The 12,995-nt window shown below is 51.0% G+C and overlaps 1 protein-coding gene across 1 annotated transcript in view; it reads right to left on the bottom strand.

Annotated features, from left to right (window-relative positions):
- CLPTM1 (CLPTM1 regulator of GABA type A receptor forward trafficking) overlaps nt 1–10,245 on the bottom strand; it is a 32,684-nt gene extending 22,439 nt beyond the window's left edge. Inside the window, exons 1-2 of the mRNA XM_008158367.3 lie at nt 10,153–10,245; nt 4,100–4,209 (exon numbers count right to left, since the gene is read on the bottom strand). Of these exons, the coding sequence (XP_008156589.1) occupies nt 4,100–4,209; nt 10,153–10,224 (182 nt within the window). The 5' untranslated portion in view covers nt 10,225–10,245. The remainder of the gene's footprint in view (nt 1–4,099; nt 4,210–10,152) is intronic.
- Nucleotides 10,246–12,995: the final 2,750 nt, after the last annotated feature.

The raw sequence follows: 12,995 nt of genomic DNA, 5'->3' as shown, positions 1-12,995 counted from the left end.
GGTGTGGCTCAGTGGTTGAGCGTCAACCTATGAGCACCTATGAGCAGGAGTCGCAGTTCCATTCCTGGTTGGGGCACTTGCCCAGGTTGTGGGCTCCATCCCCAGTAGTGGGTGTGCAGGAGGCAGCTGATCAATTATTTTCTCTCATCATTGATGTTTCCATCTCTCTTGCTCTCCCTCTCCCTTCCTCTCTGAAATCAATAAAAACATGTTTTTTAAAAAAAGGAAAAAGCTACATTGCAGAGGAGTTACATGCTCAGCCTCTAAACTTCAGTACCTGGAACTGAAGCCCAGCTCTGTCACTTACTGTGACCTCGAACAAGCTTCTTCACCTCTCTAGGCCTGTTTCCTCCACTATTAAAATGGGGCTAACACTGCCTACCTTGTAGGGTTGTTTATAAGCATTAAATACACTGATATATACATATGCAATGACATCATTCGGAATGAAGCCAGGTACATACTCAGTAAGTACAAGTGTTAGCTATTATTGTTATTATTTTCCTTATAGGAAAAAGTCATACAATAAACTTTGGAATGGAAAAACACTACAAGGGAATTCTGATATGGGTAGGGTGCCTCCCTGCTGAGCCCCAAACCACACCGATCAGGCATGGGAACTTGTCTCTGCCTGTAGAAGCCAATGGAGCCCTGGGGTCTGGGGTCTCAGGAGCCATGGCCCAGCTGAGCCATCTGCTGCCTCCCCAAGAAGTCCCTGATGCACATGGCTGGGGAAAGGAAGGTCTAGCACCGACAATCTCTGGGGATCCCTCTGCCTCCAAGAGAGGCTGCCATTTGAGTGAATTCGCCCAGGGAGAGTGTGGAGCAGGGACGCCCACTGGCTTAATGTGTGGCCTGAGGAGGGAGTCCCAACCTCTCTGGTCCTCTGGGTCCCCTGTAAAACGAGGGAGACCAGACCAGACCTTTCTAGGATTCCAGATCCCCTGCGCCCTGAAGAACATAAGAACATCTGTGTGTACTCGTGTACCCACAGTTTTGGGGCCCACTCAGAGGCCTTGTGGACATTGCCTCCACCCCAGCATCCCAGGCCACGAAGCCCCGCCAGAGGATCCCAGGCCCACAGGATCCCAGAGCCTTTAAATCTCTCCCACCCTAAATAGATATTCCTTCCACAGGTTCAGAAAAAACTTAGATTTATGAAAAGACATATAGTGAAAACTCTCCTTCCCACCCCATTCATTTATCCACCCAGCTCCCAGCTCCAGGTAAGCACTGGTGTAATTTGAGGATGTGCTAGGAACCATGGAGACTACCCTCAAAAAAGGCCATTTCAATGCAATCTGCTGGAAGCTTCAGGGAGCTACAGACCCCTTAAAACAAAGCCTGATTCCATTTTAAAACTCCAGGAGAGACTCTGAACTGATGTTTGGGGCTGCCTGGTTCTAAGAAAGGAAATTAGCCTACACTGTGGCTGGTGGAAAAATGCCTATCTGAAGGAAGTTCCTTTATGCACCGATGTGGAAAGATTTCTAAGATACATTGCTAATGAAAAAAATCAAGGTGCAGAACTATAAAGTAGGCTGCCTCATGTAAAAATGAAGGGAAAGATAAAAATAATCTCTATTCATAGCTGCTTAAAGCATGAAAGAAACTGATACATAAGAAAATGCCAAGTCCTTGTTGGACATGGGGGGAGGAGAGGAACGGGGAAGAGGAGGGACAGGGGCTCCACAGTTGGAGAAGCGTGGGGTACAGGTCAGGAAAGACGTATGAGTGTCCTGGCTGCAGAGTGCAGAGTTTCTCTCCTGAACAGCTTCTCACTGTCCTGTGTGACACTCTCAGAGGCAGCAGGTCTGTCCCCCACCAGCAGGTGATCTGTGACTGCATCGAGGCTTGTGGACTATCTTTCAACTGTTCCTCTTTATATGTTCTAAGGTTTTATAAACAGTAAACAAAAGCAATCATGCCCAACTTTGAGCACGTGCCAGCTCTTATGCCCCCAGCTGACATGGGTTTTCATGGAATTCTTTTATTTTTCAGACATTTTTATTGATTTTTAGAAAGAGAGGGAGAGGGAGAGAAACATCAATGTGAGAGCAGAACATAGATCAAAGCAGAACATCAATCTGCTGCCTCCTGCATGACCCCCACCAAGGATGGAGCGCACAAGCTGGGCATGAGCCCTGACCTGGAATCAAACCAGCAACCTTTCAGTGCACAGGATGATGCCCAATTGAGCCCCACCAGTGAGGGATCTCTTGGAATTCTTTTGATGACCTGTGAGCTGTCAGGATTCCTCTCTGAGGTAGAAACTCAGGCATCAGAGGAGCGACCACCTGACCAGGTCACACAGCTCAGAGGTTGGGGTGGGGGTGCTGAGATGTATGTGCAGGCCTGGGCTCTTAGACACAGTCTGATGCTACCTGTCCTCCTCCCAAAATTTCAGTAGCTGATCCCCTATTTTGGACAAGCAGGCTGCTCCCAATTCTTCTCTATTTTGAATAACTCTTTGTCTGTGAGAATCCTTCTATAATCTCATTTAAGGCCAATTACAGGTATGTGTTAATAGGATGACCACCAATACGTTACACTTCTTTGTTACTATTTTCTTTATACTCTTCTGTATTGTTTGAATTGTTTAATTTTGTACAATAAGCATGTATTAGTTACAGTGTTGTTGTTTTTTTTGGGGGGGAGATGACATGGAAGTGATGAGATGTTGCTCCCCCTGAACCACTATTCCATTCTTCCTCAGAAACAGAACCCCTGCTTTTCAGCTGGGTGCTCAGTTTCCCAAAATAAAGACCATCCCTTGCATCTGGTCATGGCCAGGTGGGAATGTTCTAGCCAAGGGGATGACTGCTTTAAACAATTACGTCCTGTTGCCCCTTATAGCCAATAAGGGGAAGAACTGGCTGCCTGACTGTGTGGCCTGGTTTCTTGACCATTTCGCTAAAATACCTCTCCAGAGAAAGAAATGCCCATTCTGCAGATCCACCCAGTATCTCTCCAGGCCTCAGAGGCCGGGCTTGGAGGAGGCACGCCCTGTGCTCCCACCGCCCAGGAATGGCCATATGAATCCACATGTAAAAGGATCACCAGCAACCAGTCGCAAAAAGATGCACCGTATGACTCCACTTAAAACAGGTACTGAGAGCAGTCAAATTCAGAGACAGAAAGTAGAAAGGTGGATGTCAAGGGATGGCGGGAAGGGACAACGAGGAGTTAGTGTTTAAGGGGGACAGAGTTTCAGTTTGGGAAGAGGAAAAAGTTGTGGAGGTGAATGGTAGTGATGGTTGTACAACAATGTCAGTATAATTAATGCCACTGAATGTTACATTTAGAAATAGTTAAAATGGTAAGTTACATGTAATGTGTATGTTGTGTCTGAATTGTATCCCCCAAATCATATGTCAAGTCATAACCCTCAGTACCTCAGTGACTGTATTTGCAGATAGGGCTAAGTGAGGCCATAGGGTGAGCCCTAATCCAATAGGACTGGTGTCCTTATAAGAAGAGGAGATTAAAAAAAGAATAAGAAAAAAAGAAAAACAAAAAAGAAGAGATTAGGACATAGGCACCCACAGAGGAAAGACCATGTGAAGATACCGCAAGGCAGGCATCTACAAGCCAAGAAGAGACGCCTCAGGAGACACCAGACATGCCCTTGATCTCAGACTTCTGGCCTCCAGAGTTGTAAGAAATTAATTTCTGTTGTGTAAGTCACCCAGTTAGTGCTATTTGTTAGAGCAGCCCTAGAATATTAATAATGTGGTATATTTTACCCCATTAAAAAAATTCTATCATTAAGAAAAAAAATACAGCTCCCACCAATATAGAAATGATGGTCATCCTTAAGGATTCTTCCCTTTCATTTGCACTTTTTTCCATGAACAAAAGCACACCATGCCCGGCTGGTGTAGCTCAGTGCTTGAGCATCGACCCATGTACCAGGAGGTAACTGGTTTGACTGCTGGGGTTTCGGGCTTGATCCCGATCAGGAGGCATGCAGGAGGCAGCCAATGGATGTTGACGTTTCTCTCTCATCGATGTTTCAATCTCCCTCTCCCTTCCTCTTTCTATCTAAAAGCAGTAAAAACTTATTAAAAGATAAAAAAGCAAACTGGCATCTGCTTACCTGAACAGGACACCTTTGATGACCTGCCAGGCGTTGGGTGCTGGCTGGGGTGGGTTCTGGGGCTGGGTCTCCGCTGGCAGGTCCCTCCCGATGCTGCCATTGCTGGTCACCTGCAGGAGACAGAGACCAGGATAAGGAGGGAGAATGCAACCTGGCACAGGGCTGAACATAGAGGGGGCACCTGGTCCAGAGGTCAGGGAGAGCTTCCTGGAAGAGGGGACATCAGCGCCGAGATCTAAAATACAAGTGGCCAGTGCAGAGGAGGCAATGAGGGAAGCAGCAGGTACAGAAACAAAGGTGGTGAGAGACACAGTCTGACTCTGAGGACTGTCCATTGCTCCCTGGGGATGGGGCCGCAGCCCAGGGAGCAAGGATGCGGAGGTGACTATGAGGAACAATGCAGAAGGGGTCACATGGCCGATGCAAGTCATGGGTTTATCTGAATGGTCCTTCCCTGAGCAAACAGTTCCTGAGGTCTCCGCTGTGGCTGGCTCTGTATAGGGCCCAGCCCTTCAGGAGCTCCTGAAACAGCAGGAGAGACAGACAGAAAAACACAACCACAGCATGAGCCACACTGCTGTGAGCCACAACGAAGGTGAGTGCAACAAACAGTGCACACCACCCTGTGGGCCGGAACCTCAAACATCTCCATGTGGGCAAATGGAGGCTTGGGGAGGCTAAAGCACTTGTCTGTGTCCCAGGAAGGACAGCAGCAGGATGAGGGAGGGTAGGCAGGCCAGCGAGTCAGGCAGGGCTTCCCAAAGGAATCTTCCCTCCGAAAGAGAAGCTCAGAAGCAGAGAATTTCATGTCAGGTTTGGAAAGGCCCAAGATGGAGAAACTTCCCAGCCCTGTCCTGGAACCTGCCAACTTCCCAGTCCTGCCCTCTTCCTTCCTCCTAGCTCCGTCCCCTCACCCCTCAGCCTTCAAGAGGCAGGCCCAGGACTGTCATGGTCACCGTCAGGTGGAAGCATCACCCAGCCTCGGGCCGGCAGAGCAGGGGCTCAATAAATACCTGTGGAATCAACAAATGCTCCCTGAAGGGCTTGCCCCCAGCACCCAGGCCACCCAAATCCACCCCCTCCGGGGCCCCCCACAGCCCAGCCTCCCCCCTGCCCCCGCCACAGCCCCAAGCCCACTCCTTTGCAATGTCTTCTTCTCTCAGCCTCAAAAGCCCTGGGGAGCAGGGACAGAGGCCCCCTGGCCAGATGGGGCTGCCCGGGAGCTGAGGCCAGTGTTTGTTAATGGTGTCATTTGTCATTCCCTGTCACTTTACCAGCAAGGGCTTTTCTCTGTCGTCTCCCAAAGTGCAGGACAGCACCATGGTGAAAGGTGGTCGGACAGACCCAGGCTGCAGGCCTTATCCCATCATTCCTGGCAGTGAGATCTTGGACACATCACTTCCCTTCTCTGACGCTTCCCATCTCTGACCCAAGGGCCAGATTGTGAAAATGCAGGTGTATTTTGTTCAGAAAAGATTTCCTTCGTGTGTTGGAAAAAATATTTCCTGGGCACTCACTGTGTGCCAGGCCCTGTGCTAGGTGGTGGGACCGGTGGTGGCCACACAGCTCTGGCCCTGCTCTCCCAGAGTTCAGGATATAGAGGGAAACACACCTACAGAACAGTAAACGGGAAAATTAAAAATGGTAAACAAGCCGAAACCGGTTTGGCTCAGTGGACAGAGCGTCGGCCTGCGGACTCAAGGGTCCCAGGTTCGATTCCGGTCAAAGGGCATGTACCTTGGTTGCGGGCACATCCCCAGTAGGGGGTGTGCAAGAGGCAGCTGATTGATGTTTCTCTCTCATCGATGTTTCTAACTCTCTATCCCTCTCTCTTCCTCTCTGTAAGAAACCAATAAAATATATTTTAATAAATAAAAAATAAAAATGGTAAACAGGAAAAGTGCCCTGGAGGAAATAAGCAGAAGATGAAGAAAACCCTTGGATTAGGGGGTCAGGGAGGCCTCCCCAGGCGCTGTCTCTGACATTTGGGTGAAGGGTGTGCTGGGCAGAGGGAAAGATTCGGGGAAGGGGTTGGCCAGGAGACAGGGAGATTAGACAGGCACGGCCCTCACTCAGGAGCACTGGGGGACCAAGTAAGGGCTTCCAGCAGGTCTGAGCTGATTCTGGGTCAAGAAACGGAAGCTTGAGGCCAGGCCAGAATTTGACCCCACCTCTGGCTGGCTCCCAGGCCTGTTCTCCCATCCGCAATAGTGGACAAGTTGGCTGGACACCTTCCCATGGAAATGCAAATGAAAACCGCAATGAGATGTCTGTGCACTAGGATGCCCAGCATCAAAAAGAGGGCCAGCCACATTGCAGGTGAGGGTGTGGAGACACTGCTAGTGGGAAAAATGACGCTGCTGCTTGGTAAAACAAGGGCGATGCTTAAAAAGGGAAATATGTACCTGCCAAGCAAACTAGCGATCCCACTCCTGGGTCCTACCCAAGAGAAATGAGAACGTATGTCCACGAGAAAGCTTATTCGCAAATGTCCACAGCAGCATTACCCACAATAGCTAGAAATTACCCAAACGTCCTTCCATGAATGAAGAAACGCATGTATCTGTACATGGTATAGTACTCAGCAACAAAAAGGAACACTGTAGGAGCAGAGAGTGACTGCAAAAGGAACATGTTTTGAGGGGACAAGTGTTCTCAGACTGGACTGTGATGATGCTTGTACCTCACAACTGCACAAATGTACTAAAAGCCACCGAAGTCTATACTGACCACAGGTGAACGGTACAGTATCTAAATTACACCTCAATAAAAAGGTAACTCTTGTCTGGCCACTGTGGCTCATTTGGTTGGAGAACCACTGGATGAGAGGAGCATCCGCCCGTCGGAGCTCTTTTATTTCAGGAGTGTGCCTACCCTACACCAAAAAGCGGTAGGTTCGATTCCCAGTCAAGGCACATACCCAGATACCCAGATTGTGGGCTCTCTCTCTCTCTCCAAAAAGCAATAAAAAAAAAAAAAAAGAGGTAACTCTCCAGTGGCTTCCACTTCCCTCAGAGTGAAGGCAAAGTCCTCACCATGGTCCCCAAGGGCCTGATCTGGCTCCCTCCCTGCCTCTCTGCTCTCACCTATCTCCCCTCACGCACCAGCTCCAGCCACACCAGTCTCCTCACTGCTCCTTCCTCACACCAGGCACCTCCCACCTCAGGGCCTTTGCACCTGCTGTTCCCTTTACCTGAAAGGCTTTCCCCCCATGTATCTATGTGCCTCCTTTCTTCAAGTCTGTTCAAATGTCACCTTCTAGCGAGGCCTTTCCAAGCTACCCTGTTTAAATTACAACCCTCCTACCCACCCCTCACTTCCTATCCCCCTCCCAGCTTTCTTTCTGTCCATGGCACTTGTTACATCTGATCCACTATACATTTTCCTATTTATCTTAGAACAGTCCCGTCTGTTCTTCCACCCCCACCCTGAAGCCCTCAAATAGAACATGAGCTCCAAGAGGGCAGGGCCTCTGTTTTGCTCGCAGCTGTATCTCCAGCATTAGCATGGATCAGAGCCTGTAGCGGGGACAAAATACACATTAACTGAAGGGATGAATGCTGGATCTGTGGGTCCTGTGTCTCAGCCCTCGGCTGACGGGGCAGCAGGCTGGCTGGAGCATGAGACTGCCAAGGCCTGTCTAGACCCCATAGGCCAGGAGGGGGTGGTGGTGGCTGCGGACACAGCACAGTTCCTCCTCTTGGATCCACATGTCCAATCTCACCCACTACCTCCAGGAACACGCACCAAGGGGCCCAGGAAGCAGCTAAAACCATGAGGCTGGGCCAGAGGCTTTCCGGCACATCCTCACGGAACACCTGGATCCACCATGGGAATTCCACCTCAGCTTAGGCTCTGCCTCAAGATCCATTCATTCCACCAACACTGAGCACCTGACCTGTGCCAAGTCCCCAGCTGGGCGGTGCTGGGGACACGGTGATGACCAAGACAGTCCCAGTTCTGTGCTCCTGCAGTCCTGTCAGCGGAGGAGACAGGTGGATAGTGACAGCCCAGTGTGGGCAGTGCTTGGGACAGGGGAGCCCAGGGGGCTGTGGGAGCCCTGACCCAGTCTGAGAGGGTCCGAGAGGGCTTCCTAGGGGAGAGAACATCTGAGATGCACAGGACTAGTGAGGATCAACCGGGTAAGGAAGGGAGAAACCTATGCACAGGCTATGAGGAAGGGACAGCGAGGCACACTCCTGAAATAAAAGAGCTCCGATGGGCGGATGCTCCTCTCATCCAGTGGTTCTCCAGCAGGGGCAATCTTGCAGCCCCTCTCCCCGCCCCCCCCGCCCCCCGCCACTTAGCAATGTCTGCAGACATTTTTGGTTGTCACAACTGGGGAGTGGTGTATACACTACTGATATCTAGTGTGTAGAGGCTAAAGATGCTGCTAAATACCCTAATGCACACAGGACAGTCCCCCACAGTGAAGAATTATCCAACCCAAAATGTCAGTAAGTGCTGAGGTTGAGACATCCTCAGTCTGAAGGAAGTCAGATCGTGTAGCGCCTTGATCTGCTAAAGAACTTGTACTTTATCCCGAAAGCAAAGGAATGCCTCAAGAGATTTAAGCAGAGGTAGAACAAGAGAAGACTAGGGTGTGTGGGGGTCTGTGGACACTCGCAGCAATCAGGGCACCCTGAGCCCTAGTCTCTCCCATCATCCCCTCGGATCCCCCCCGCCCCCCGCCCAAAACACACACACACACACACACACACACACACACACACACACATGAACCCAGTAACCAACAGAAACTCCAAGGGAGAAAGACCTTTCAGCAAGGCTGAGAAGCCCCTGAAGACTGGGACTGAGTCTTCCTTCCAGTGCTAATGCAGCAAACATTTCCTGAGCAAATTCCACCCCCCGCCCCCCGCCCACTGCCCCCGGGGGCCAGGGCCTGGTTGAAGATGCTAAACAAGGTGTGTCTTGCTCTATCACACAAATCTCTTCCTGGTGTTCCAGGTGATATTATTTGCCTCTCCTCTTGGCTCCCTCGGTCCCTGGCATAGACTTTTGTCATTGCCCTAGTCATCCAGTATTATCATTCTTTACATGTCACTCTTCTCTCCCGCTCCACTGATGGCAGGGACATATATGTGGCCATCTTTGTGGCCCAGCACATGGCTGGCCCTCCTATCTAACCCTTCCATTTACCACTGGAGATATAAGGGCCCAAAGAGAGAGGAACTAGCACAAGGTCACAGAGAAACTCGGCTTCACTCTCCCCTCCCAACCTGAGCTCCTCTCCCCGGTGCTGCTCCCACTCAGTGACAGCCGGGTGGGTGGGTCCGACAGCACCTTGCTGTCATTCCCTAAATGCCTGAAGGGTGGCTGCCTGAACTAGCTAGTATGTTCTGCAGCCTCAGTTTAGTTGTGGGGGTGCGGGTCAGAAACCACCAGCACCTGGACTAATTCCCCCATAGGGTTAGTTTATGACAAAAGCACACCCATACCAGTCCTGACCACGCTGGGTTAGCAGCGTCTACTAACTGCTACATGGGATGAATCCCAACCCAACCTGGGTGACATTCTGCAAGCGCCTTACTCTCGCTGTTCCTTGGATTCCCATCTGTAAAGTGGGTCTGTCAGTCTCCACAGCCTGTGCCCTTACTCACGGTGATTACCTGACTTCCCCCAGAGATACAAAACTCCCAGTTAATCAATCACTGTCCACAGGTCAGGCCCTGCAAGAGAGACCCTGAATGCCAGACCACTCTGGGAACGGACGTGGAGCCTGGAATCAGGAGTCGAGAACCTAGGGAGCCTGGGTACAAGACTGCGTCCCTCCACGCCGCTGTCTCCAGCTCGAGCAATGAGCTTGGTGGCCGCTCAGCACGAGCATGCAGGGGGCCCGGCGCGCAACAGGGCCCTGCTCCCCGCACTGTCCGGCCTCCCGGGCCACCCGGCCCCGCCTGGGCCCGGTATTCAAGGTCCCTCTGGGCAAGGAGCCCCCGATGCACGGGATTCCACGAAAAGGGGCAGGACACGCCCCATGGGAGGCCCCCCGAGTGGAGAAGAACCCCTCAGGCCCCTCTCGGCCTCCGTACCTGACCGGAGCCGCCTCCTCCGGCCGCCACCACGGCGCTGCCGGCCCCGTCCGTCTCCTGCGCCGCCGCCATCTTCCCGCTCCGGGTCCCCGCCCCCGCCGCCAGCCCCGCCCCGTCCCCGACGGCAGCAGCGCGATCGCGCGAGATTTCACGCTTTTCCGCGACCTACCGGCCACCGTACCGGGCAAGAGTGCCTCGACCACGCCTCTCGGGGGAGTGGTTTCCGGCTCTGAAGGAACCAATCCGGCCACCGAAGTTTAGCCCGTTTGTTTTCACCTGGACACGCTGCCTGCTCCGAACTCCCAGGACTTCCTCAGCTAACTATGCGCTATCCACAGGCTCCATTCCTTCTGCCCTCTCCAATGAGCCAGCCTCTTCCAGTGATGTGAGCTTTCCAGGCCGTCCCGCCCGCTTCACTCCGCCGATTCTTCGAGTTCCTTCCGTTCCATGTTTCTTGAGCTTTCCCGGCCACCGTACCGCTTCAGAACCTTTTGCTTGAGCCACGCCCATCCTGCATTAAAGGAACTTCCAGGACACCGTATCCAGATTCAGGGAGTAGGGCTTCTGACCAACCTCCTCCGACTCTCGCCTCTTTTCCTAACATCCTTTCTCCTCCGCAGATCCCCGTGAGGATATATTTTCCCTGTGCATTCAGAGGACTATTTCAGGGTTCTCACGGCCACCACACCTCCAAATTGGATCCTGTCAGCCCCTTCCCTAGATTTCGGGCCGCCACTTTAGCGCGCATGCGTGTTCTCGATGGGCTTGGGGACGAGGCTTCGAGGGCTGTATGAGCTGCATACTTTCTTAGCTGTGCGTGTCTTTCTACACTTGTTCAGAGACTCCTGGCTTGGGGAGAGTGTTATGACAGCCCACCCAAAGGACAGAAGAGTATCAGCGGCTGTTAAACCTTCACCAATGAATTGGGTGGAGGTGTGACCTGGGTTTACCTTCTGGTTGTACTGGCTAAATGATCCCGAACAAGTGACATATCTCTTTAAGCCTCCGTTTCCTCCTCTGGTATAAGCTAGGCATTATAACCCTAGCCGGTTTGGCTCAGTGGATAGAGCATCGACCTGCAGGCCGAAGGGTCTCCCGTTCGATCCGGCCAAGGGCACTTACCTCGGTTGCAGGCTCCTCCCCAGCCTGGCCTTGGTCAGGGAGCGTGCTGGAGGCAACCAATCTACGTTTCTGTCTTTCCCTCTCTCCACTCTTTCTAAAAAGTCAATGGAAAAAATATCCTCGGGTGAGGATTAAAAATAATAATAAATAAAAATGTTTAAGCCGAAACCGGTTTGGCTCAGTGGATAGAGCGTCGGCCTGCGGACTCGAGGGTCCCAGGTTCGATTCCGGTCAAGGGCATGTACCTTGGTTGCGGGCACATCCCCAGTAGGGGTGTGCAAGAGGCAGCTGATCGATGTTTCTCTCTCATCGATGTTTCTACCTCTCTATCCCTCTCTCTTCCTCTCTGTAAAAAAATCAATAAAATATATATTAAAAAAATGTTTAAAAATAAATAAACAAACTAGGCATTATACTAGCACCAGCTATTCTTCTTCCCCTTTTGCCCTGTAGGGCTTTCTAGAAGACCCAGTGAGATCTCCAATGTAGAACACCTGGCCCCCTGCCTTACGTTTAGAAAGTGATCAACATGTGCTGCCACTTCGAACCTTACACATTACTGGGAGGTTCTAATTATTTTACTATCTTCTTCCTCCACTTTCCTATAGCTCTCAGCTCAGTAATAATATCACCTCCGTCAGGAAACCCTCCCTGACCCCCTAGGCTGGGCGGGGCACCGCCTTTCTGCCTCCAGGATCCCTGGACTCCCTCACCCCATACCTGCTCACTGGGTCATCAATGTCAGAAATGGGTGTGGTGTGTCGGGCTTGCCCAGGGCTGTCCTGGTCATTGCCGTACCCTCCAGCACTGCCCAGGGGGTGATTGCTGAGTGAAAGGATGAAACTCTGAGTGCAGAAGGTCAACGACTTCTGAGGATCAACACAAGGGCAAGGAGGAGCCTTAGACAACTTCGTGCCCAGTTCTCTTACAGAGAATGGTAGTAATAATGATTCTGTGATATTATCGATCAAGGACCAATGAACAAACAAACAAACAAAAAAAAGGACCAATGAACATACTGATTATGTCCCCCAGACTGGGGGCAGACTGAGATTTTCGTGGGCCTCTTTTTCGAAAAATATTTTTATTGATTTGTAGAGAGAGTGGAAGGAAGAGGTAGAGAGATACATCGATGTGAAAGCAAAACATCCATCAGCTGCCTCCTGCATGACCCCTATGGGGGATCAAACCCACAATCCAGGCATGTGCCCTGACCAGGAATATACTAGCAAACTCAGTGCACAGTACAATGCTCAACCAACTGAGCCACAGCAGGCAGGGCAGGCCTCTCTTTTATTTTATTCTATTTATTTTGGGGGTATTAATTTTTTTTATTGTCTAAAGTTTTACATATGTCTCCTTTTTCCCCAAATGACCACCCCCCCTCAAGCAGGCCTCTCTTTTAGAAGTACAAAGTTATACAAACAAATTTACTTTTTATTTTTTAAATATTTGTATTGATTTCAGAGAGGATGGGAGAGGGAGAGAGGGATAGAAACATCAATGATGAGAGAGAATCATTGATCAGCTGCCTCCTGCACGCCCCCTACTGGGGACCGAGCCCACAACCCAGGCATGTGCCCTTGGCTGGAATCAAACCTGGGACCCTTCAGTCCGAAGGCGGACGCTCTATCCACTGAGCCAAACCAGCCAGGGCTATACAAACAAATTTAAATAGAAGACCACAGAAAGCCCAGGCAAGTGAGGGGCTTTGAAACTTA

The sequence above is a fragment of the Eptesicus fuscus genome, chromosome 21 (genome assembly GCF_027574615.1).
Source record: "Eptesicus fuscus isolate TK198812 chromosome 21, DD_ASM_mEF_20220401, whole genome shotgun sequence".
NCBI lineage: Eukaryota > Metazoa > Chordata > Mammalia > Chiroptera > Vespertilionidae > Eptesicus > Eptesicus fuscus.
The sequence above is the reverse complement of the archived record's forward strand: the minus strand, read 5'-3'. Positions and strand labels throughout refer to the sequence as shown.